The sequence below is a fragment of the Schistocerca nitens genome, chromosome 7, assembly GCF_023898315.1.
Source record: "Schistocerca nitens isolate TAMUIC-IGC-003100 chromosome 7, iqSchNite1.1, whole genome shotgun sequence".
In the NCBI taxonomy this organism is placed as follows: Eukaryota; Metazoa; Arthropoda; class Insecta; order Orthoptera; family Acrididae; genus Schistocerca; species Schistocerca nitens.
In genome coordinates, this window is record NC_064620.1 from 380975270 (window position 1) to 381002039 (window position 26770).

Here is a 26770-nt window from a genome sequence, read left to right on the forward strand (position 1 = left end):
AATGCATAAATGATGACAAGCAGTGGTTAATAGACATTCATGCGTCTGTGAGAAGGTCTATGGTTGAAGCATACAACAACTACCGCCGTCACACCTTAGCAAAAGATCTGGCAGAGAACCCGAGAAAATTGTGGTTGTATGTAAAATCGCTAAGCGGGTAAAAGGCTTCTATTCAGTCTGTTGTTGACCAGTCTGGTGTGGCAATTGAAGATAGCAAAACAAAAGCTGAAGTTTTAAATTTCACATTCAAGAAATCATTCACACGGGAGAGTTGTACAAACATACCATCATTTGACCATCGGACAGGCTCCCATATGGCCGTCATAGTAAAAAATATACCTGGAATAGATAAATAGCTGAAAGATTGGAAAGTAAATCAACAACAACAATTGAATGATTAGGTGCATTATCTGGTACAATTGTTGACTGGTTTCTAAGACTTGGTATTAGTGAATCTTCAAACCACTGTGTAACTGTAATATGGTTCATTTCTTTGTGATAAGTAGGGGACTGTTTGGGAGAAAACCCTGGAAAGTTGGAAAGTGCCTGCATGAAGTTTGCCATCCTTGCCAGAAGGTATTGCCATTGTTCCTCTAATTGTGTCGTCCGTCCACCCCTGCTTGACAACGTGACCAGAACTGACCCATGTTTTGTCAAGCCACATTACTTCGTCAATATTTATATAACGAATACCCCTTAAAAATTGGCATCGCCATGCAGCTATATACTCCCTCTCCATCAACAGTTTATGGCCACAGAAATGTCCATATTGGAGGCTAAGGTTGTGTGAAAGTGTGTATGAGGATGTGCGACTGCCTTGAAAAAGTCCTGATTTTTTTAAGTGTGACCAGTAACTTCCTGAGCATTGGATGTTCCTTCCTTTGATAGTAATCATAAACATGAAAATGAATCATATCCTCAGCAAACAAATCGATATTGGTAATCTGCTTATCCATATGATGTATTTTTCCCAGGGGTGTTAAGTTTTGATGGGTCTTCAGCTTCCTTTTCTTTGTAGAACAATTCCTTCCCAATCTTCACAACAGTGTTTTTGTGTATATTGAAAACTGCAGCAGTTCTGTTTGTCACTTTGGTAATGGAGAGCCACAATTAAGTTTTTCATTCTCAAAGTAGACACGTAATGCACAAGTCATTACTCTTGACTGTCCTCTTATGGCAATCCTCTGGCCAAGAGAACAAGTTCAAAATTTTGCACTTACAACTTTCAACGAACTTCCCACTGACATCATTGAGTACCACACAATGGACAACAGTAACGACGAATAACAGTAACAATTCCTACAACCATAAAAACGAATACACAGAAAGTTACAGGGTGCAGCAATCACACAGGACAGCAAGGTGGCTGCAAATGAAGTCCACTGCAAGCAGGAAGTGTTGTTTGGGATAAAGATTTGGCAACTTCGGGGATTTGCTGCAGCTGCAGGTAGCATGCTATTGGTAGAAAGTGGCCTGTGTCTGCCATATGGTTCTCTCCCCTTACTGCTTCCATCCTCGCTAAAGTAATTTTGGACAGACTATAATTTGTCTAAAGTAATGTTACAGGAGTAGTGAATGCAGTTCAGTCTGCACTGTTCCAACTATTTTCTGCTGAATTTCTCCTCAGTTTCTTTTAAGAGTGTCGAGGTGACTGTCTTCCTGACCTGGAAACAGTGTTGAAATGTTTACACTTCCTGGCTGACAGCTGGCAACACTTCCACATGATTAACACTGATTGTTCGAATTTCTTACTAATTGTGTCCCATAACATTCCCTTCCACTTTTTCTGTCTGTCTTGTTAACTATCTAACATATTTACATTCACTTTGAACCTTTTGTTCAATTGATCACAAAAAATCTAATCCTACCTCAGCATTATTTTCAAGGCTTGCTTCTTTTTACCCTTTACTCTAAAGTCACTTACATATTAGTATGAATCCATTCCAAAGAAATTTCAATAATGATTTTTCCCTTGCACGATTTACTCTCTTCGTGAGGCAAAAGTAGACTGCTCAAATAAAAGCTAGTATCACCATAAAACTGGTGGTTGATACACTGATTATCAAGATATTTTTTCTATGCTTTCCTTGATATCTTCAAACATACTCTAACATTAGATCTAGTGAAATTTATCCTTTTTATGCAGTGACTAATTCACTATTGTCCGTATTAAAAGGCGTTCTAAAGTAGAATTTAGGAAGGTTAGGTTTTGCATGTGTAATATGCTAAAAGGTTTCTCTGGCCAATACAACACTGATTGAGTTCCTGTACTTATCATGGTACCTATAATTGAAGCGGGAAGGTGAAACTTTGTTCTGACTGTTTCACACTTGGTTCCATTTCCTAATAATATTCTTTGTTTTAACTCTAATTTTGTAATACCCGTGAATGTTATTGTAGCAATTTAATGTTACTGTGTCTGGTGAAATCATAGAATATAACGAGTGATTGCCAGTCCTCTGAAAATGTGGCTGCAGCATTGATACTACTTTTTAGTCTTGTGCTTCCATGTTCCCTAGGAACAACTGAATCATTTGTCTGTTTGAACTACCTGTGCTAGACAAATGGTGACTAATTCTGTGACACAATTGCTAAGATCTCCTTTTGACATAACAGCATGTGTATCTCTTTGCCCTGCCATAAGTAACTCTTGAATAATTTGCACTTGTACCGACTTATGAATAATTTTCCATTTGACCGAATCTGGATGAAATGTGAAACACTGGTAAGAGAATTTAAACTTGCAACTAGAAACTATACATTAATATATGCCCTAGCTTGATCTGAATAAACTTATTGTAGAAAATTTGAAAAAAGAGTGCTATATCGCTTTTCATTATGGTACAATGTGCCGTATCCCTGTTGGAAATTCTGTTTTTGCTTGCTGCAATCATACTAGAAACTGCTGTGGTGTCAACAATTTGCACTTAACTGTCCATGTGTGGAATGATGTATCACTTCTTGTGCCCTTTCAGTTTCTATTCTCGCATCTTCCAAGCTGTTCACTAGTTCACGCTCCACTCTGGCTGTTATCGGCTTTTCACCTAGTGTCCTTAACTGATTCTGTATCGAACTTAAGTCTTTACTCAATGTTCCCATTGTTATTTTTGTTTACTGTTGCTAATCTCTTGTTATTTTGTGCATTGTTCTCATTATGTTTAACCCCCCAGTTCTATGTTTGTATTTTGTGTCATATGCCAGCTAACTGTTGTTTCTGTGTTCCTTGCTATTTCTTATACTATCCCTATTGTACTACTTAAATCTGTCATGTCATCATTATCTGCTGCATTGAATATCAGTTTTAAAAATTTCCCACCAGCATCTACCCAACCTCTTTTCTTTCATTCTAGCATATTTGGGATTATCTCTGTCATCTGCTGTAACTGAGCCCGAAGTTTCTGTAGATATATTAGCTTTTCCCCTCTTTCCACTTCTGTAGATATATTTATGAACATATTCTGTAAATGATGAATTTATTTCTTACCTTTCAGATTGAATTTTAATTAACCATTTGTGGTTCATGAGAAGTACATCTGGTTGTCATCAGTACAAGATCCCATTTTCCAACAGCTGGATTTTAATTACCTTTCTGACCTATAATCACAACAGAATGTATGTTTTCTTCTTCCGTCAGGTGAATTTTTTGGCATGGTTTCTGTGCTTGCTGACCAAGGACTATCATTTTGTTCTATTATTCCTTCTTTAAGCTGTAGATCTACAAAATGTTCAGTTAATGGCTGGAGATGTTTTGTAGCCTATACTGCTTACAGTGCACTGTTACAGGGCTACCTATTGGAATGCAGTGCAGCATTATGGTTGTGGCTGGTAAAGACCTGAATTAAACACATCTCTGTACCAAAGTAACAGTGACTCAGTGACTGATAGATAATTACCCTTTAAGTGTCTAACCTCATTATGTAACACTGATGTGCTGACAGTTTGCTCAACACTGTAACCTATTTCTGATCCATCGATGTCATCTTTTTCGATTACCTTTAGTGTAGCTACTATCAATCTCTCCAGGAGACTTACTACATTCATTACAAAATTATCCATGCTAATTGGCACCACAACCTGGCCATTTATTTCCCTAGCATGTGCTATACCTGACAATGGTTCTATTAAACATAAAGCTTGTTGTGGGACATTGATATATATCATAACACAAATAAACTTTGCTGTACCTGCTGGTAGTATGTCATGTGAAACAACTTTTAATGTGCTTGTACAAAGTTTGGTTGGTACTATATTAGCAATGGGTGTACCTTGTGACACAGAAACATTTGCAACTGTTGCACTCAATTCAAACTTCTGCTTAGATGAAAAGTTGCCTCATCACTGAACACACATGATCAAGAAAGTCATCTTCCCACTGCAACACTTCACCTGAAAAGTTATAACAAATGCCATAGTCACGTGGCTTTAAAGCATGCACTAACTGTAACCAGCATAGACACACGTGTATACATTTTCTTAAAACCTTCCTCAACATCATCTCTGGCTTCTTAAGTTCAGTACTTGATTTCCGAATAGATTTCTTAGGATTAAGAAGGTATGATGCTCTGACACGATCCACATTCCCTTCAGAAACTTTCAGTCATCTTGTGCTTTTCCCTTTACACACACATCCAATCATTTTAAATTGACTATACCATCAGTGGATTTTTTTGCCACATGAGGTAGCCAATTAAACTTTAAAAGAAACACTTGTTAAACTGGAATTACAAATTCACTTGTGGCAAACTGCAGAACACAAAACGCTTTATGCTCATGAGCCGCCATTGTGCGTGAGTAGTGCTGCAAGTGGGGGAACAAAAACTCAGTACTCTCACATGTGCTTATCTAAAACTTTGAGGTACTCTTTAATTGTTCCCTTAAACGAATACACTACAATGCAAACAGTTAATACTATTAAAATTTATAACTAGGACATTCTTTTATGGACACCCTGTACTACAAGTGGCATCCATTTAAACCTGCTTACTGTATTCAGGCCTTGGGCTCCCTTTACAATTTTTACCCCCATATGTCCTTCTGTTGCCAAATTGATGACTGTGATGCTTTAGGTTGTGTCCTATCAATCAAACTCTTCTTTTTGTCAAGTTGTGTTACGAATTTCTCTTTTTTCCAATTCCTTTTAGTGCCGCTTCATTTACTATTCAATCTATGCATCAAATCTGTAACATTCTTCCATAACATTCCCCCGCCCCCTGCGGGTCCGGGGGTTAGAATAGGCCCAAGGTATTCCTGCCTGTCGTAAGAGGTGACTAACAGAGTCTCACACTTTTTGGCCCTGTAAATTCAGGTCCCATTTCATGGTTTGACCTGCCACTTTCCAAATTCTCCTGAACCTCTTGTCATCATGGCTTGGCACCTCCACCTGCAATTCAACTATTTGGGCGAGGACACTTCCCGGGGCATGTCATCTTCTTCCATTGTCTCCTGTCCTCTTTCACCCCCATGACAATATTGGATTTCTCTGTTCCCAATATCCAGCACGGTAGCCAGTCCTTTGTGGTGGGGCCGTCATGTACCCATTTGGTGGTAGCCCCCTGACAACACTGCTGATGCCTGAGCTGTAAACTCCCCACGTATGCCAAGGAGTAGATGCCTGTCTTCCCTGGGCATCAAGACTCCCAGCAATGGCCATCATGCCAGGTGGCCTTTGCTGTGGCTGGGTGGAGCCTGTGGGGAAGAACCACTGAGGCTATTTGCAGATGACACGGTTGTCTACAAGAAAGTAGCAACATCAGAAGACTCGTACGTACTCCAGGAAGACCTGCAGAGGATTAATGAATGGTGCGACAGCTGGCAGCTTTCCCTAAACGTAGATAAATGTAATATAATGCGCATACATAGGGGCAGAAATCCATTCCAGTACGATTATGCCATAGGTGGTAAATCATTGGAAGCGGTAACGACCGTAAAATACTTAGGAGTTACTATCCGGAGCGATCTGAAGTGGAATGATCACATAAAACAAATAGTGGGAAAAGCAGGCGCCAGGTTGAGATTCATAGGAAGAATTCTAAGAAAATGTGACTCATCGACGAAAGAAGTAGCTTACAAAACGCTTGTTCGTCCGATTCTTGAGTATTGCTCATCAGTATGGGACCCTTACCAGGTTGGATTAATAGAAGAGATAGACATGATCCAGCGAAAAGCAGCGCGATTCGTCATGGGGGCATTTAGTCAGCGCGAGAGCGTTACGGAGATGCTGAACAAGCTCCAGTGGCGGACACTTCAAGAAAGGCGTTACGCAATACGGAGAGGTTTATTATCGAAATTACGAGAGAGCACATTCCGGGAAGAGATGGGCAACATATTACTACCGCCCACATATATCTCGCGTAATGATCACAACGAAAATATTCGAGAAATTAGAGCAAATACGGAGACTTACAAGCAGTCGTTCTTCCCACGCACAATTCGTGAATGGAACAGGGAAGGGGGGATCAGATAGTGGTACAATAAGTACCCTCCGCCACACACCGTAAGGTGGCTCGCGGAGTATAGATGTAGATGTAGATGTAGATCAGAGTGGGTGGCATCAGGGCGGATGACCCACAGTGAAGCAGACTAAGTCATCTCTTGTTGGTGACCGAACGGCACCAGCAGTCTCTAAGAAGGGCAAGATTGAGTACAGTGCTGACAGGTATGACCCAAAATCATTTCCCTCCCTCGCCACACCACGAGAGGAATGTAGGGCTACAGAAAGAAGAGAGCCCTATTCACCTCGGTATTTAGTCTGTAGCAGAATGGACGGGGACTCCTTTCTACCTACGAAGCCTCAATTTTTTGTTAAACATCTTGAGAATAAGTTTGGGGAAGTGACAGCGCTGTCCAAGATGAGAGGCGGTGCAGTCTTGATTTAGACAGCATACCCAGCCCAATCCCGGGCATTTCTCACTTGTGACCGGCTGGGTGATATTCCTGTTTCTGTCACTCCCCATAAAAGTCTCAACATGGTCCAGGGGATTATTTTCCATCATGACCTCCTCTTGCAGTCTGACGAAGAGCTATGCACCAATCTAGAATGGCAGGTTGTTCATTTCATACAGTGAGTTTACTGGGGATCCAAAGACTACAGGGTTGCTACCGGTGCCTTCATCTTGGCCTTTGGGTGATTCATTGACTGAAAAGGTCGTCATGGTTTACCACTGTGACATTAAACCATACGTCCCTCCCCCTATGCGGCACTTTGAGTGCTGGAAATTCAGGCACGTCTTCCCGCTGCACTTACAGTGCCACATTTCGAGACTGCAGATGTCCACTGCATCCAGATACTCCATGTGTGTCTCCTCCCACTTGTATCAACTGTGGAGAGCAGCACTCCCCCTGCTCACCAGACTGCACAGTACTCCACGAGGAGCGGAAAATCATGGCATACAAGACCCTGGACCGGTTGATTTACCAAGAGGCTAAATGTAAATGTGAATGATTACACACCATTGGGTTGATGTCCACATATGCTGCAGCTACATTATCATCGCCGTCACAAGTACACTTGTGCCACACTCTGTGTCATGAACAGTGGTCCCTCCAGGTCGCCAGAATACGTCTGCCCTCTTGGCAGTAGGGAGAAAATCTCCTTCCGTTGCTTCCAAAGTACCTACTTCGGGAGCAAGATCCCCCCCAAATGCAGGGGACATCGATCCCCTCTCCCCAGTTGTTGAAACAACAGTCTCCTTCGGCTCCTCTCATACAGAAGGGGTCCCTTGGGACCATCTCTCCCAAGATCTCGATTAATGCCACAGAGGATACTCAGTAGTGGCTAAAGGAGCCAAAATCTGCTGGACAAAGAACTTCCTGGTCTTCCTCCATGCCTGAAGCTGCTTTGGAGAAGTCCTCCCAGCAAGCCCCTAAAGAGAAGTGAGTTGGCAAGCAAACAAGGAACAAGTCTGCTAAGCAAAAGGACCCTCCAGTGGCCCAAACACCACCACTCCCTACCATTTCTGCATCTGAGGATGTGGGGATTGTAGTGTCCCCTGAGGGCCTGGATCTCACTGCTGCCTCATCCACAATAGGAATGGATACACATAATCAATGGCAGCAAGTGACCCTGAGGCATAACCTGCCTCCCTGCGCACTTCATGCCTTACCAGCCTCACGATAACATCATCCTCCAGTGGAATTGCTGCAGTTTTTTCCACCACCTGGCTGAGCTACAGTAACTGTTAAGCTTTACACTTGCTTTCTGCATTGCCCTCCAGGAAACCTGGCAGCCGGCAATGCGGACCCCTGCCTTCTGTGGCTATAGGGGATATTAAAAGAACCGGAGCGACTATAATAAAGTGTCAGGTGGAATTTGTGTGTATGTCCTGTACTCTGTATGCAGTGAACCTGCACACCTTCAAACCCCTCTTCAAGCTGCGGCTGTCAGGATAAGGACGACACAGGAAATAACTGTCTGCAACGTATATCTTCTTCCAGATGGTGCAGTATCCCTGAACGCATTGGCTGCACTGATTCATCAACTCCCTAAACCTTTCCTACTTTTTGGAGATTTTAACGCCTATAACCCCTTGTGGGGTGGCACCCTGCTTACTGGCTGAGGTAGAGATGCCTCTTAAATATTGTGGCCTCCACATATTACAGTGTGGCTCATGGCACTTACTCGGCCATCGATTTATCCCTCTGCAGCCCAGGACTTCTCCCATCTGTCCATGGGAGAGCCCACAATGACTTGTGTAATAGTGACCACTTTCCCATCTTCCTGTCACTTCCCCAGCACCATTCCCCCTAATGTCTACACATATGGGCTTTAAACAAGGCAGACTGAGAAGCTTTCACCTCTGCTGCCACCGTTGAATCTCCCTCACATGGTACCATCGATGTGGTGGTTGAGTGGGTCACCAGAACAATAGTTTCTGCAACGGAAAACACGATCCCTTCTTCTTTAGAGTGCCCCCAGCAAAAGTCAGTACCTTAGTGGTCGTCAGAAATTGCTGAGGAAATTAAAGAGCGTCAGCAAGCTCTACAGCGGCACTCTTCCCTAGGGCACCTAATAGCTTTTAAACTGCTCCATGCCCCAGCTTATAAAAAGACTGAAACAGGAATGTTGGGAGAGGTACTTCTCAACCATTGGGTGTTATACGTCACCTTCCCAAGTCTGGATGAAGATCAGGCTTGTTTGTGGGTACCAGACCCCGACGGGTGTCACTGGCATTAATATCAGTGGTGTGTTAACTACCAACACAAACGCAATTATCAAGCACTTTGCTGAGCACTATGCTCGGGCCTCCGCATCGGGGAATTATCCCCCAGCCGTTCACACCCTCAAACAGCGGATGGAAAGGAAAGCCCTCTCATTCACTGAACATCACAGTAAACCCTATAATGCTCCATTTACAGCGTGGGAGCTCCTCAGTGCCCTTGCACATTGCCCCGACACAGCTCCTGGGCCAGATTGGATCCACAGTCAGATGATCAAACTCTCTTGTCTGACTACAAGCGACATCTCCTCGTCATCTTCAACCGGATCTGGTGCGATGGCATCTTTCCATCGCAATGGCAGGAGAACACCATCATTCCAGTACTCAAGCCTGGCAAATACCCACTTGATGTGGATAGCTATCAGCCCATCAGCCTCACCAATGTTCTTTGTAAGCTGTTAGAACATATGGTAAGTCAGCAGTTGTGTTGGGTCCTAAAGTCATATGGCCTACTAGCTCCATGCCAGGGTGGCTTCCATCAAGGTCGCTCTACTGCCGATAATCTGTTTTCCCTCAAGTTTGCCATCCGAACAGCCTTATCCAGACGCCAACATCTGGTTGCCATCTTTTTTGATTTACGTAAAGCTTATGACACAGCCTGGCGACATCATATCCTTGCCACATTATATGAATGTGGTCTCCAGAGCCCACACTCATATAATGTGGCAAGGATATGATGTCGCAAGGTCGTGTCATAAATTTCCTATCGCTCCGTACTTTCCATGTTCAAGTTGGTGCTTCCCATAGTTCCCCCATATACAGGAGAATGGGGTCCCGCAGGGCTCTGTATTGAATGTATCTCTATTTTTAGTGGACATTAAGGGTCTAGCAGCAGCTATTGGGCCATCTGTCTCACCTTCTCTGTATGCAGACGACTTCTGCATTTTGTACTGCTCCTTCAGTACTGGTGTTGCTGAGTGGCGTCTACAGGGAGACATCCACAAGGCGCAGTCATAAGCTCTAGCCCATGGCTTCTAGTTTTCAGCCGTGAAGTCGTGTGTCATGCACTTCTGTCAGCATTGTACCATTCATCCGGAACCAGAACTTTACCTTAATGACGATCAACTCATTGTAGTGTAGACATTTTGATTCTTAGGACTGGTTTTTGATGCCCGATTGGTGTGGCCTCCTCATCTTCGTCAGCTGAAGCGGAAGTGCTGGCAGCATCTCAATGCCCTCTGCTGCCTGAGCAACACCAACTGGGATGCAGATCGCCCTACGCTGCTGCAGCTCTACAGAGCCCTTGTTCAAACCTATCTTGACTATGGGAGTCTGGTTTAGAGTTCGGCAGCGCCCTCAGCGTTGCATTTACTCTACCCAGTGCATCACTGTGGGGTTCAACTGGCAACAGGAGCTTTTAGGATGAGTCCAGTGACCAGTGTCCTGGTGGAGGCCAGAGTCATTCCATTGAAGGTTAGGCATGCACAACTGCTCGCCACTTACATTGCACACATTCATAGTTCTCCTGAGCATCTGAATTAGCGTCTCCTTTTCGCACTGATGGCGGTTCATCTCCTGCATCGGCGGCCCTGATCAGGGCTTACAATTGCAGTTTGTGTCCAGTCTCTTCTGTCTGAAGTGGGGTGCTTGCCTTTACCACCTGTACTTGAGGTCCATTCACATACACCTCCTTAGAAACGTCCTGCACTGCTAGCCATAGAGAATTACCCACATTGAAGAGTTGCTTCATGCTGACCTACCAGTAAGACAAACATTTACTCTAAACTTTCTTAGTCACATGGGAGTGGACAATGAATGGCCAAGGAATATTCTGTGGACAGACAAACCCCATTTCCATCGCCAAGGTCATTGCAGTTCACAGAATTGCAGGCAACAGAAAATCTGCTCGCTTATCAACCTGTAACTATGCATTGTGGCTTGATGGCATTGTTTATCCTCGGGCCACATTTTTTTAAGGAGATGATTTTTGCAGGTCCTGTCACCTATATCTTCACTGGCAAATACTATGGGGGTCTTTTGCACATCAACATATCCCAACCCTTCAACAGCTATGGATGAGTGGGTAGGATCATTTTTATGCAAGATAGCACTGCTCCGCACATAGCACAGCTAGTAAAGCAGTTGCTGCATTGGCGTTTTGAAAATGCTATAATTATCAGTTATCTTTTCCCTACAGCCATCCAGCCCAGCCCATCTGATCTTAATCCATGTGACTTTTGGCTGTGGGTTTATCTGAAAGGTGCTGTATTAAATGCTTTAATTCCAAACATATCTGAATTGAAGGCACACATTGTGCAAGATATACTGAATGTGACCCCTGAGACTCTCCGATCTGTTGTGGAACTTGTTTGTCAATCTCAACTTTGTGGCAGAAAATGGTGGACAGCGTATTGAAGCATGTTTTGCAGCAGTCGCTCAACAATGAAAAACTGATTTTCTTGTTGCTTTTTATGCAGTTTTTGTTTCGGGAACATAAAAACTGCTTTTTCCCATCTGATGCATTATGACCTTGCCTTGGTGTATGGGCTTACTTAACTAACCGTGTCATTACTGTAGAAGGCTGAACCTGTGCGATCATGCACGTATCACACTTATCTTATGACATTTACAGCACCATCCAGTGGGAAAATTTTTGTTAGTCCCCCCGCCCCCCCCCCCCCCTTGTAAAATTATCCGCTTCTTTAATAACATTCCATTCAAATTTGATGTCATTCTGAGCAGTGGTTCTTTCTTTACGGCATTTTAAAACTGAAACTTCAGTTATTATCACTCTGTGTATTATCACACTGCTTATTAATTACTTCTGTTTCCATTAAGTTTGACAATTAAATGATTGTATTCTTTTGTTGATATCTGATTTAAAAGTTTTGTTAACATAAACATTTTAGAGGTTTGATAGATTCAATTTTTTATAAATTTACATTTTGTTATTTTCAGGATGATCTTCACATTGTCAGCTCTTTGGAAATACCAAATGATGACCCTAAGTTTATAGAAGATTTACTGGAATGCAGAAATTGGGGCCCATCTGTACTGTTTGTGGATGAGTGAGTCTCTTGGTTGTTTTATTTCTTTTCAAATTTTGTTACAGTGAAATTATGATTAGGCAAGCCAGGATAATAAAACAAATCACCTTAGTCATTTATATCTTCTTCCTTTCGCGACTGCTTGTGTATAAACATTTAGATCAGTGATAGCTAATTAATATGAAATTCAGCCAGATTTCACAAAAGAGTCAAATATATGAAAACATGGGGGTATGTTTTTTACAAGTGATTCCTCTTAAAGTACATGGTAAGATGTAATTCTTCAGGCTTTCCCGGCGAGATCTTGACATGTGGAACAATTGGGTCTACTGCCAGATGTTTGTGCCAGAGCGACACAAACATCCGGCAGTAGACCCGATTGTTCTACATGGTAAGATGTTTCATATATTCTGAAATAAGTTGTAAGTAATATCAGTTGATTTTGCAGAGCTACCTGGGTAAGTTAGTGCTGCAGTCAGAATTTTAAAGAAGGCTAGTCAAGCCATAATGAGATCTGACACATGAGGTATCAGTGTGATAAATTAATGCCAAAACCTCCTTGATTGTCATTTATTTCCATCATCAACTTGCTATTCGACTGGGAATGACCAATATTGGATATTATTAGTGGAATACAGTAGTCTGTTAGGCATCTCTTGCGCGGAACAGCCGAGGATGTCAGCCTGACCACTAGCAGAGCCACCAAAATTTAATATTAGCCTTGAGGAACAACAAGGGTTATGCTTGTTATGTGTGTTCAAAGGCTTAGCTTTTGTGCCAGCTTATAAAGGAAATGCCACTGTGGATCTCTGAACAATGAACAACGAAATCTGCCACCAGAAAGTGCTACACTTTTAGAGTACAATACATGCTGGGAGCTTAGTTTTGATCCAACACAGGCCATTGTCAGAAAGGCAGGAAAGTTCTAGGAGGATTCTGGTTTGTCAGCATGAATGAAGAAATTAATGCCACATTCCCAAGATATTCTCGTCTTTGTAGATTGATGAAGATATACAAGGAAGTTATCCCACTTAAGCCCATTTTTGATGCAGTCAGTTCACCCACCAACAGACTGGTAGGCTTATTAGCACTTAAAGTAGGGCACTGCAAACACCAAGTTGTTAACTCGCAAACAGATAGACACTCTAGAAAATGAAAATAGGCCAAAACAACATAATTATCTGGATGTCTTGCCACTTTTTATGAGAGAGCTTGTAAAAGATATGCTGGATATTTTTAGCCAACAGTTTGCACCTGGGATTGTCACATTGTTCCACCATGCCGTAATGAAAGTGTGCTACCTGTACCATGACAAATATTCTGAGATGACAGATGGCACAGCAATGGATCATCACTGTCTCCACCGATCATGAACTCTTGTGATACCTTCCATCTTGCTTTCTACAGTATGTTGATGACACATTCCTCATATGGCCTAACAGTGAAAATGCACTGCAGCAGTTTGTTGATCACATTAAAAACATCCATAGCAACATAAAATTCTTGGGTGTTTTATTTGAGCAGCTTGGTCATTTAGTGTATGGGAAACCAAACTGGCTGGTACTTGAACACAAATAGTTTTTTCCACCCTGTACACAAGACAGTGGTCTGAACATATTAATTCAAAGAGCAAAGATGATTTCTGATGACAACCATCTACACATTGAATTGTAGGATTTGGGACTCATGTTTACAGACCATGGTTGCATCAAGAGAGACATTGAAACTGCTTTCAAATACCACCAACGAAGTATGCCTCCTGAATCGGCGGAAAGTGCCTAACGGATGCAATCCTTCCATAGTATGACGCAATGACCAGCAAGACAGAATGCATGCTGCAGAGATGTAGGATGAGACAAGTGTTCAGGCCCACCTCCAAGGCACAAGGTATGTTACACCTTGTGACGAAGGAGGTCTTTGAGTGCCCAATGTGCACGGTGTCCCTTGCAAATGCAGCAGTGTCTAGATAGGTCATAATATTGGCACTGTAGCTGGGTGTTGTGCTGAAAATACAAGACACATCAAAGAAAGGGAGGTTGGCTGAACATTGCCAGGAGAACAGATGCAAGATATTTGAAAAGATGAGGCCCTTTGCTCATGTGTCATTATATTGGGACTCGATTATAAAGGATCGATCGAGATTAGAATACACTGCTATGTTTTTAACTGAGACCAAGGGTACGACAGAGCTTTAGGAACCAGGTTTTAAATTGTAAGTCATTTCCAGGGGCAGATGTGGACTCTGACCACAATCTATTGGATATGAACTGTAGATTAAAACTGAAGAAACTGCAAAAAGGTGGGAATTTAAGGAGATGGGACCTGGATAAACTGACTAAACCAGAGGTTGTACAGAGTTTCAGGGAGAGCATAAGGGAACAATTGACAAGAATGGGGGAAAGAAATACAGTAGAAGAAGAATGGGTAGCTCTGAGGGATGAAGTAGTGAAGGCAGCAGAGGATCAAGTAGGTAAAAAGATGAGGGCTAGTAGAAATCCTTGGGTAACAGAAGAAATATTGAATTTAATTGATGAAAGGGAAAAAAAAATGCACTAAATGAAGCAGGCAAAAAGGAATACAAAGTCTCAAAAATGAGATCGGCAGGAAGTGCAAAATGGCTAAGCAGGGATAGCTAGAGGACGAATGTAAGGCTGTAGAAGCTTATCTCACTATGGGTAAGATAGATACTGCCTACAGGAAAATTAAAGAGGGCTCTGGAGAAAACAGAACCACTTGTATGAATATCAAGAGCTCAGATGGAAACCCAGTCCTAAGCAAAGAAGGGAAAGCAGGAAGGTGGAAGGAGTATATAGAGGGTCTATACAAGAGCGATGTACTTGAGGACAATATTATGGAAATGGAAGAGGATGTAGATGAAGATGAAATGGGAGATATGATACTGTGTGAAGGAAGAGTTTGACAGAGTCGAAACAAGGCCCCGGGAGTAGACAACATTCCATTGGAACTACTGACGGCCTTGGAAGAGCCAGTCCTGACAAAACTCTACCATCCGGTGAGCAAGATGTATGAGACAGGTGAAATACCCTCAGACTTCAAGAAGAATATAATAATTCCAATCCCAAAGAAAGCAAGTGTTGACAGATGTGAAAATTACCAAACTATCAGTTTAATAAGTCACAGCTGCAAAATACTAATGTGAATTCTTTACACACGAATGGAAAAACTGTTAGAAGCCAACCTCGGGGAACATTAGTTTAGATTCCGTTGAAATATTGGAACACGTGAGGCAATACTGACTCTACGATTTATCTTAGAAGAAAGATTAAGGAAAGGCAAACCTACGTTTCTAGTATTTGTAGACTTAGAGAAAGCTTTTGACATTGTTGACTGGAATACTCTCTTTCAAATTCTAAAGGTGGCAGGGGTAAAATACAGGAAGCGAGAGGCTATTTACAATTTGTACAGAAACCAGATGGCAGTTATAAGAGTCGAGGGGCATGAAAGGGATGCAGTGGTTGGGAAGGGAGTGAGACAGGGTTTTAGCCTATCCCCGGAGTAGGTATTAAAATCCATGGAGAAGAAATAAAAACTTTGAGGTTCGCCGATGACATTGTAATTCTGTCGAGGACTTGCAAGAGCAGTTGAATGGAATGGACAGTGTCTTGAAAGGAAGATATAAGATGAACATCAACAAAAGCAAAACGAGGATAATGGAATGCAGTCGAATTAAGTCAGGTGATGCTGAGGGAATTAGATTAGGAAATGAGACACTTAAAGTAGTAAAGGAGTTTTTCTATTTGGGGAGCAAAATAACTGATGATGGTCAAAGTAGAGAGGATATAAAATGTAGACTGGCAATGGCAAGGAAAGTGTTTCTGAAGAAGAGAAATTTGTTAACATCGAGTATAGATTTAAGTGTCAGGAAATCATTTCTGAAAGTATTTGTATGGAGTGTAGCCATGTATGGAAGTGAAACAAGGACGATAAATAGTTTGGACAAGAAGAGAATAGAAGCTTTCGAAATGTGGTGCTACAGAAGAATGCTGAAGATTAGATGGGTAGATCACATAACTAATGAGGAGGTATTGAAAAGAATTGGGGAGAAGAGGAGTTTGTGGTACAACTTGACAAGAAGAGGGGACTGGTTGGTAGGACATGTTCTGAGGCATCAAGGGATCACAGATTTCGCATTGGAGGGCAGTGTGGAGGGTAAAAATCGTAGAGGGAGACCAAGAGATGATACACTAAGCAGATTCAGAAGGATGTAGGTTGCAGTAAGTACTGGGAGATGAAGAAGCTTGCACAGGATAGAGTAGCATGGAGAGCTGCATCAAACCAGTCTCAGGACTGAGGACCACAACAACAACAAGGGTACACAGTAGGGACATGGGGACAAGCTTTGGAGACTGAGCAAATTTTGATGGTTGTAAGGTAGTTTACCATCTATGGTCTGTGAGTAGATTCTTTGACTAGTACTCGAAACATCATAGGTCCTGGGTTGAGACCTCACCACTGCTTAAATTTTGAATAAAAATCATCAGCAATGGTGACCAAGGACTTCCAGCATAAGACATCACTCTCTTTCTGCCAGCGGCCTTATCAAAGTGGCCCGAGTTGCAGACAAAGATTCAGGGCATTTTCTAGCCCTTGGGGTAGGAAATTGCCCATTTATGATAGAAGAATCAGCAATGATCAATGGCACAAGGATTCAGAGGGCAAAGGAAACCACAGCATTCAGGACATAATGTGTATCCACAGGACATGGGGCCTGTAATTGAAAACATGTTATGATGATCTCTCCATTGGCAAAAGACTATGGACTAGTCCCCCCTTTGGATCTCCAGAAGGGTATTGCCAAGGTGGAGGTGGCCACAAGAAAAAGATTGAATAACCAACAAAAGGGTAATGTTCTATGAATCGGGGTATGGAATGTCAGAAGTTTGAATGTAGCAAGGATGCTAGGCAGTCTGAAAAGGGAAATGCAAAGACCCAATATTAATATAGTGGGGATAAGGGAAGTGAAGTGGAAAGAAGACAAGGATTTCTGCTTAGATGAGCATATGGTAATATCAACAGAACATGGTAATATCAACAGAAACAGAAAATAGTATAATGGGTGAAGGATTTGTTGTGAATAGGAAGGTAGGGCAGAGAGTGAGTTACTGTGAAAAGTTCAGTAAAAGTGTCGTTCTCATCAAAATCGACAGAAAACCAACACTGACAACTTTAGTTCAGGTATATGTGCCAATATTGCAAGCAGAAGATGAAGAGAGAGGGACAGTATATGAGGATACTGAATGGGTAATTCAGTACATAAAGGGAGATGAAAATCGAATAGCCACGGTGGATTGGAATGCGGTTGTACGAGCAGGAGTAGAAGAAAGGGTTACAGGTAAATATGGGTTTGATAATAAGAATGAGAGGGGACAAAGACTATTTGAGTTCTGCATTAAATTTCAGTCAGTAATAGCAAATAGTCGTTCAAGAATCACAAGAGGAGCAGGTGTTCTTGGAAAAGGCTGGGAGATACGAGAAGATTCAAGTTAAGTTATGCCACAGTAAGGCAGTGATGAAGAAGAGTAGGCTGGAGTTTGAGAGACTAGTCAGGAAAAATCAGTGGGTAAAGAAGTGGTATACGGAAGTACGGAGGAATGAAGAGATGTGCTTGAAGTTGTCTGAGGCTATAGAAACTGCAATAATGAATAGCTCAATAGGCAGTTCAACTGAAGAGGAATAGACATCTCTAACAAGGGCAATCATGGAAGTTGGAAAGAAAAATGTGAGTAGAAGGTAACTACCATGGAACTGTGGGTAATATGGGAAATACTTTACTTGATCAACAAAAGAGGGAAGTCCAAAAATGTTCAGGGAAATACAAGAATATAGGAATACAAGTCACTTAGGAATGACATAAATAGGAAGTGCAGGGAAGCTAAGGCAAAATGACTGCATGAAGAATGTGAAGAAGTTGCAAAAGAAATGATTGTTGGAAGGACTGACTCAATGCATAGAAAAGTCAAAGCAACCTTCCGTAAAATTAAAGCAAGAGTGGTAACATTAAGAGTGCTATGAGAATTCCTTTGTTAAATGCAGAGGAGGGAGTGGATAGATGGAAAGGGTACATTGGAGGCATCTATGAGGGCGAAGACTGTCTGATGACTTGACAGAAGAAGAATCAGGAAGCAATAGAGAAGAGATGGGGATCCAGTACTAGAATCAGAATTGAGAAGAGCATTGGAAGACTTAAAATCAAATAAGGCAGAAAGAATAGATAAATTCCATCAGAATTTCTAAAGTTGTTTGGGAGAAGGGGCAACAATACAAGGAGGCAGTTCTGATGTTGCAGTTGATAACATAAGCAAGACTGAAAAAAAATCAAGACACATTCAGGATTTGTTGACCTGGAAAAAGTGTGGGACGATCTAAAATGGTGGAAAATTTTCGAAATTCTGAGAAAAGTAGGGGTAAGCTATATGGAAAGGCGGGAACCAAGAAGTAACAATAAGGCTGGAAGATCAAGAACAAAGTACTCAGATTTAAAATGGTGTATGACAGGGCTGCAGTCTCTTGCCACTGTTCAATCTATCAATCAAAGAAACAATGATGGAAGTAAAAGAAAGGTTCAAGATAGGGATTAAAATTGAAGGTGAAAGGATATCAGTGATAAAAGGTTCACTGATGATATTGCTATCCTCAGTGAAAGTGAAGAATAATTACAGGATCTGTTGAAAGGAATGAATAACCTAATTAGCATAGAACATGGACTGAGAGTAAATCGAAGAAAGACAAAAATTGTGAGAAGTAACATAAATGTGAACAGGGAGAAATTTAACATCGGAATTGGGAATCACAAAGTAGACAAAGTTAAGGAATTCTGCTACATAAGCAGCAAGGTAACCCATGATGGATGAAGCAAGGAGGACATAAAGAGCAGACTAGCGTTGGAAAAAAGGGTGTATCTGGCCAAGAGAAGTTTGCTAGTATCAAACTTAGGCATTAATTTGAGGGAGAAGTTTCTGAAAATCTATATTTGGAGCACAGAATTGTATGGTAGTGAAATATGGACTATGGGAAAACCAGAACAGAAGAGAATTGAATAATTTGAGATGTGATGCTGCAGACAAATGTTGAGAATTAGATTGACTGACAAGGAATGAGAAGGTTCAGCTACCCCTCATTTTGTTCAGATTTCGTGTGCAGTTTTGCTAATCATAGGCAGACATACAAATTTTTAGTTCACAAATTTTTATGCTTTGTGCTTCTACATGAATGAGAATAAAGTTTCACAGTGACATTTCAAAATTTTAGCCAAGTTGCAAGTGCTGCGTTTCAGTGGATAATTGCAATGAAGCTGTGAAACTTTGCAAGAGGATTGAACAGTTTGCTTGCGCACATTGTTTAAGTTTTATGCTGTTTGTTTGACAAATTTTGCTCCAACCAGCATTCAGAGTCATAAATAAATTTTATCGCAACAAAATTATGAAAAAGGAAAGTTGCTACTCACCATATATCGGAGATCCTGAGTCGCATATAGGCACAACAAAAAGACTCACAAATAAAGCTTTCGGCCAGTAAGGCCTTCATCAACAATAGTTCACACACACACACACACACACACACACACACACACACACACACACACACAACTCATGCACATGACTGTTTCAGGCAACTGAAACCACATTGCAAGCAGCAGCACCAGTGCATGTTGGGAGTGGCGACTGGGTGGGAGTAAGGAGGAGGCTGGGGCAGGCAGGGGGAGGGATAGTATGGTATTGGTGGCGGAGAGTAAAATGCTGCAGGTTAGACAGAGGGCAGGGGAGAGTTGGGGAAAGGGGGGAGGGGAGTACCAAAAAGGAGAGAATTATAAAGACTGGGTGTGATGGTGGAATGACGGCTGTGTAATGCTGGAATGGGAACAGGGATGTGGCTGGATGGGTGAGGACAATGACAAACGAAGATTGAGGCCAGGAGGGTTATGGGAACGTAGGATGTATTGCAAGGAAAGTTCTCACCTGCGCAAATCAGAAAAGCTGATGTTGCTGGGAAGGATCCATATGGCATAGGCTGTGAAGCAGTCATTGAAATGAAGGATGTGATGTTTGGCACCGTGCTCAGCAACAGGGTGGTCCACTTGTTTCTTGGCCACAGTTTGTCAGTGGCCATTCATGCGGACAGACAGCTTGTTGGTTGTCATGCCCACATAGAATGCAGCATGTGGTTGCAGCTTAGTTTGTAGATCACATGACTGGTTTCACAGGTACCCCTGCCTTTGATGGGATAGGTTATGTTTGTGACCGGACTGGAGTAGGTGGTGGTGGGAGGATATATCAGACAGGTCTTGCATCTAGGTCTATTACTGGGATATGAGCCATGAGGTAAGGGGTTGGGAGCAGGAGTTGTGTAAGGATGGACAAGTATATTTTGTAGGTTCGGTGGATGGTGGAATATCACGTGGGAGGGGTGAGAAGGATAGTGGGCAGGACATTTCTCATTTCACGGCATGACAAGAGGTAGTCGAAACCCTGGCGGAGAATGTAATTCAGTTGCTCCAGTCCTTGGTGGTACTGAGTTATGAGGGGAATGCTGCTCAATGGCCAGATGGTGGGACATTGAGAGGTGGTGGGAGACTGGAAATATAAGGCATAGAAGATTTCTTTTTGTTGGGAGGATAATTATGGTCTGTGAAGTCTCCAGTGAGACCTCTTGGTATATTTCGAGAGAGACCACTCGTCACTGCAGATACGACAACCATGGGTGGCTAGGCTGTACGGAAGAAACTTCTTGGTTAGAATGGGTGGCAGCAGTTGAAGTGGAGGTATTGCTGGTGGTTAGTAGGTTTGATATGGATGGAGGTACTGATGTAGCCATCCTTGAGGTGGAGGTCAACATCTAGGAAGGTGACTTGTTGGATTGAGTAGGACCAGGTGAAGCAAATGTGGGAGAAGTAGTTGAGGTTGTGGAGGAATGTGAACAAGATGTCATCACCCTCAATCCAGATCGCAAAGATGTCATCAGTGAATCTGAACCAGGTGAGGGGTTCAGGAGTCTGGGTTTTTAGGAAGGATTCCTCTAGATGGTCCATGAATAAGTTGGCATAGGATGGTGCTCTTCAGGTGCCCACAGCCATACCTCGGATTTGTTTGTAGGTAATGCCTTCAAAGGAGAAGTAATTGTGGGTGCGGATATAGTTGGCCTTGGCGACAGGGAAGGGGGTTGTTTATTTGGAATCTGTCGGGCATTGGGAAAGATAGTGTTCAATAGCAGTAAGAATGTGGGCATTAGGAATGTTAGTGCAAAGGCAGGTGGCATCAATCTTTTATGCAGGATGGTACGTTATGGGTAATAGGTTGAAGGTGGGTTTATGACAGCAGAGATTCTCCCAGTGGGAGCACAGTAACTGGCCATGTCCTGGGTGGTTAAGTTTATGGACTTCAGAAAGCATGTAGAAGGTAGGAGTGTGGGGAGTGGTAGGGGCAAGTAGAGAGATGGACTCTGGGAGGAGCTTTGGGGTGGGTCTAAGGATTTGAGTAGTGACTAGAGATCCTGCTGGATTTCTGGAATGGGGTCACTGTAGCAAGATTTGTATCTGACAGCTGGTGGAGTCCTTCCACCAGGTAATCCTTGCGGTTCAATTCAACAGTGGTGGAGCCTTTGTCGGGATCAGTTTTTAAGTGGTGGACTGCAGTGCTTTATCCGGATGTAAGGTTAGTTTGCATGTTGAGGGATTTGGGGAATGATGGCAAGGCAAGGTTTGAGGTTAAGAAATTCTGGAAAGTTAACAGGGATGATTTGGTGACAGTGGGGGTGGATCACAGTTGGATGGAGGAGTGAACTGAGTTAGGTATGGTTCATTATTGGTCATTGTTTGAGTCTGATTGTTAGGGTTGGTGGCGAAAAAGTGTTTCCACTGTAGGGACCAGGAGAACGCGAGAAGGTCTTTAACAAGTCTTGCATTATTGAATTTGGAAGTGGGGCAAAAGGTGAATCCTTTGGAAAGGACTGAAATTTCCATGGGGCTAAAGCTTCTGGAGGAAATGATAATGACTGTTTTACGGGTCTGTTTAGGTTCTGAATTCTGTGTGGTGGTGGGAGTGAGTTTTGTAGGGTGGGGTAAGTGTAGTGGGTCTGCAAGACAAGGTTTGTCAGCTATGAGGGGACGTGGGGGAGGTTTGGAGGTTGTTGTAGAGGTGGTGGACAGTGGTACTCCAAGGCAGGAGTAGGAAGTGATCAGGATGGAGAGCTTTTTAAGGTGGTGTTGTGCATGTTGCTCAAGTTCCTGCAGAGCAAGAGTTTCAATGTTTGTTATGGGTTCCAAGAATTTGGGATTGCATAGCCAGGAGAATTTTGCATATGGAGAGAAGGTACTGCAAAGAGGTTTGTGCTTGGTTGATACGGTTTTGTAGGACTATGTTGATGAGGGCTAAGGATTGACGGAATCTGAACAGGTGGAGGTCTTTGTGGGAGGGGAGGGGTGGCAGCCATAGATGGATAATTTGATGGTTAAGGCCATTTGGGAGGATTCCACGAGCCAAGCAACAATGCAGGAACAATATGTGGGACTTGGATCTGGCTGGGGATAAGGAAACTTTTCTGTATTGATGCAGATGGAAGGAGCAGGGATCAATGCTTGTGGAAAAAATGCAAAAAATTAGTAAATAACATAGAATTACATCAGAAAAATTTTGCAAAAATAAACCCAGATATGTCTGAAAATTCATGAAAATTATGCAATGGATGCAAAAGGAGGAAACAAGCTGAAATCTGAGGGAGTCGACGATAGTGAAAGGCGAAAACTCACTAAAATTGGAGATAAGTCACAAGAATCAAAGCAAAGAATAAATAATAAAAAAATATTTATTACTATCAGTGCAGGTCTAAGAGTGGATAAGTGTGAAGAAGGGGGATGGCAGATGTGACTGGATGAGGTTGAATTAGTGGGTGCGAACTGGGATACAATGGAGAAAGAGTGGGGTTAGGGAGGGGTTCATAGGATGAGATACAAGATCATATGACACTGAAAGCTGAGGGGGAGGGGGACTGATGACCTCAGAGCCTTTTGAAAGCTGCGGGAAGTAACATGTGGAAATACGGGAGACTGACGCAGGGAGAATGATCAGTTTGAAAGTATAGGATTAATTATATTGGCAAGAGTAATGTGGCACATAAGATGCTGCACCGACAATCAGTGTGGTCTTGTAGCTGTCTGTTGTGCACGGCTGAGACAGTTGAACAGTATGGCTCATACTCTCTCTCTCTCTCTCTCTCTCTCTCTCTCTCTCTCACACACACACACACACACACACACACACACACACACACACACACTCACGCACACAACTCTCACAAACAACTGCAGTCACTCTCTCTCTCTCTCTCTCTCTCTCTCTCTCTCTCTCACACACACACACACACACACACACACACACACACACACTCACGCACACAACTCTCACAAACAACTGCAGTCTTAGGCAACTGAAACCACATCGCGAGTAGCAGCACCAGTGTATGATACGAGTGGCGACTGGGTGGGGGTATGGAGGAGGCTAGGGTGGGGAGGGGGAGGAATAGTATGATAGATAGGGGTGGTGGACAGTGAAGTGCTGCAGGTTAGGTGGAGGGCAGGAGAGAGAGCTTGGGGGGGGGGGGGGGGGGGGGGGAGAATCAGAAAAGGAGAGAAGTGAAAAGACAGTGTGATGATGGAATGACGGCTGTGTATCACAAAAGAATTCTTGTCAAGTTTTAACTGTTTAATCTCTTCATGTAATTGGTTTAGGAAGCTCTACTTTCATGATCATGTTCCGTGTAGGTTTTTTTATGATATCAGCTTATTTGGTCATTTTTGCATGTATAATTTTTTGGATACATGTGGCAGAAGTTCACTCAAAAAAAGCCACAAAATTAATGACTTTTCAACTCTAGTATCTCAGAAAGGGCATAACTGAGTTAGTAACCCCCCCCCCCCCCCCCATGATTAGTGAAATTTTAGTCACAGGATAATGACAAGACATTGCTATCATGCACTGTAGATCTTGGCACGTAATTTTCTTGCAAAAGCATTACAGTAATGTAATGTGATATGGTGTTGTAGTTAACCCCTTTCATTATTAACTGCTACTCTGAATATACATAATCTTTGATGGTGTAGTATGCATTATTCATGAAGAATGTTTTAGTTACCTTTTTAAACAGTTGTATTTTAAGAATATTTTTCGTCTCCCTGGTCAATTTATTATACAATTTAATTCCCTGATAGAAAATGATGTTTTGAATCTTTTGATTGTTTTCCCTTGATAAATGCAAGTGCAGACTGGCTTATGTTCCATGATTATATATAGAACTGTTAGTGAAATACCTAGTACTGTTTTCCTTGATAGTGCACTCATTTGTTACAACAGTAAGGATGCATAGTTTTTTAACAGTTCTTTACAGTGAGCCTGGTTCCTATTTCTAGCTATTATTTTTACAGCCCTTTTCTGCAGTTTAAAGACTGTACCCATTTTTTTTATGCCATTGATCCCCAAAAAAGGATATCATTGCCAAGAAATGGAAATACATAGGATTAGTATGTCACCACAAGATGCGGTCTGTAACAAATTGATGATAGAACTCTAAGAACAGAGAATGCTGATGACGTTCTTTTTGCCAGTATCTTTACGTGTTCATTCCATGTCAGCTGACTTTCAGTATTCATCCTTAAAACTTTTTGTTTGTTACACAATCTATAAATTTATCATCTGTGATTAATGTGACAGAAATGTGTTCATTCTTTAGGCTGAAGTGCATACTGTTTGTTTTCTTTATGTTCAGTGCTACATTTACATATTGCCCAGTCGTTAGTGTTGTGTCTGATTTCTGGACAATGAGGTGGCTAGTGATAGTACAGTAAATTAGCAAACTCCGAGTAAGTAATACTTTATTAATTGCAACAAAACTTATCTTTGCTTGTCAGGTTCGGCTGTAGCTATGAAACTGCACCTGTGGACTTACAGTTCAGAACACACTAAATGAGCCACGACTACTGAGTGAGTGACGAATCAATACAAGTTTTGAATGGCCTTACTTTGGCTTCACTACAGTTGCTAGAAAACACAAATTTGTAAACACTTGTTGATACAGTTCTGCTATCATTGGTGCATAGGCACAGTTCACAGGAGACGGAAGTCTCTTCACTCCCCAATGATTGACACAGGCTGTCTCATGGTGAGTAGGCAGCACGATGATGATAGTGCAATAGGAACTTCCTGGAAGTGGGCAGGATCCGACCTTAAACAGAACTGCCCTCCTGGCTTCTGGTAACACTGTTTGAAGGCAAAGGCATGGTGGTGGTGCCTCAGAACTACAGGAGGCATGGCTTCTTTCTAGAATCTCATTGGTGCCTCATGATACCACTTTACTGTTCAGTAGTTCCACAGTGGTTGGTACTTCTTGCACCACTCTCAATACTAAATGACACCACATTCCTCATCTCCCCTCTCTCAATCATCTGCCCTAGCATTGGGTATGGAGATGGGCCACGTAGTAGGGGGGGGGGAGGGGGGGGGGAAGATGAAGCCCCAAGATAATTGAGGAGGTAGGTGTCAAATCTTCAGTTGATGCCAAGCACCCACCCACAACGCAGTATACACACTGCGTGTGGCTGAAAATTCTGACCAGAAAACCAGTCACAGGGTGCGCTTCAGTAGCCATAGGAACAGAGATAGATGACGCCACAGGCAGGCTGCTGGCAATTACATCTGTGCCCTCCAGGACATCCGGCCAGGAAACCGAGTGCGACCCTGTTGCTGGCTGTGTGAAGAGGTGCCAGTACAACTGTGATGCTGGCAGCAGTTCCAGGTCAGCATCCATGGATGTCTCCCACTGCAGAGACAACTGTCTGCTGGAGGTGACATCTGCAACTATGACGGTGGCTGCTGCATGCCCTGGCTGCTTGTTGGATCTGTGAACAGAAAGAGAGCAGCAAAATCTCCTGAGTGGATTTGGCCAAAGCTTGTTCTTATACCTGCTGGACCATGGATTATGTAGGTCGAATGGGGTACCACCTCAGACACCACACCCCATTCCCATCTCTGACCCCTGCCAAATGCACAAAATAACACTGGTTGCTGAGATGAAAACTGTGAGTCGGAAGGAGGGACATAAGGCCTGTGTGGTGGACATAACAAATGGAGTGAAGTCCTGTGGTGTTGACCATGCAGGAGCTCTGCTGATGACTTTCATCTTCGGGCAGGGAGCGATATGACAAGAGAAAAACTGTCAAAGCCTGGTCCCGTGTGTGGATGGCTCGTAACTTGTTTATGTGTGATTTAAAGGTCCTTACAAAGTGTTTGGCTTCACCATTCACCTGTGGATGAAAGGGTGCCATAAGGACATTGTCTGTACAAAATTGTTCAAACTCCCAAGATGTGAACTGCGGTCCATTATCTGACACTATCACCTGAGGTAAGCCTCCAGTGCAGAAGATTGACATAAGAGCTGATACTGTGGTGACTGAAGTAGTAGACTTCAGTGGAACGATGTAGGGAAACTTACCACATGTATCGACAACCACCAGCCAGTGCATGTTCCAGTATGGCTCAGCAGAATCTATGAGCAGGCATTGCC

At 42.7% G+C, this 26770-nt stretch overlaps 1 protein-coding gene across 1 annotated transcript in view; it reads left to right on the top strand.

Annotated features, from left to right (window-relative positions):
- Positions 1–26770, top strand: part of LOC126194860 (39S ribosomal protein L4, mitochondrial) — a 52199-nt gene that overhangs the window by 6066 nt on the left and 19363 nt on the right. The window contains exon 4 of the mRNA XM_049933204.1: positions 12114–12223. Within this exon, the coding sequence (XP_049789161.1) occupies positions 12114–12223 (110 nt within the window). The remainder of the gene's footprint in view (positions 1–12113; positions 12224–26770) is intronic.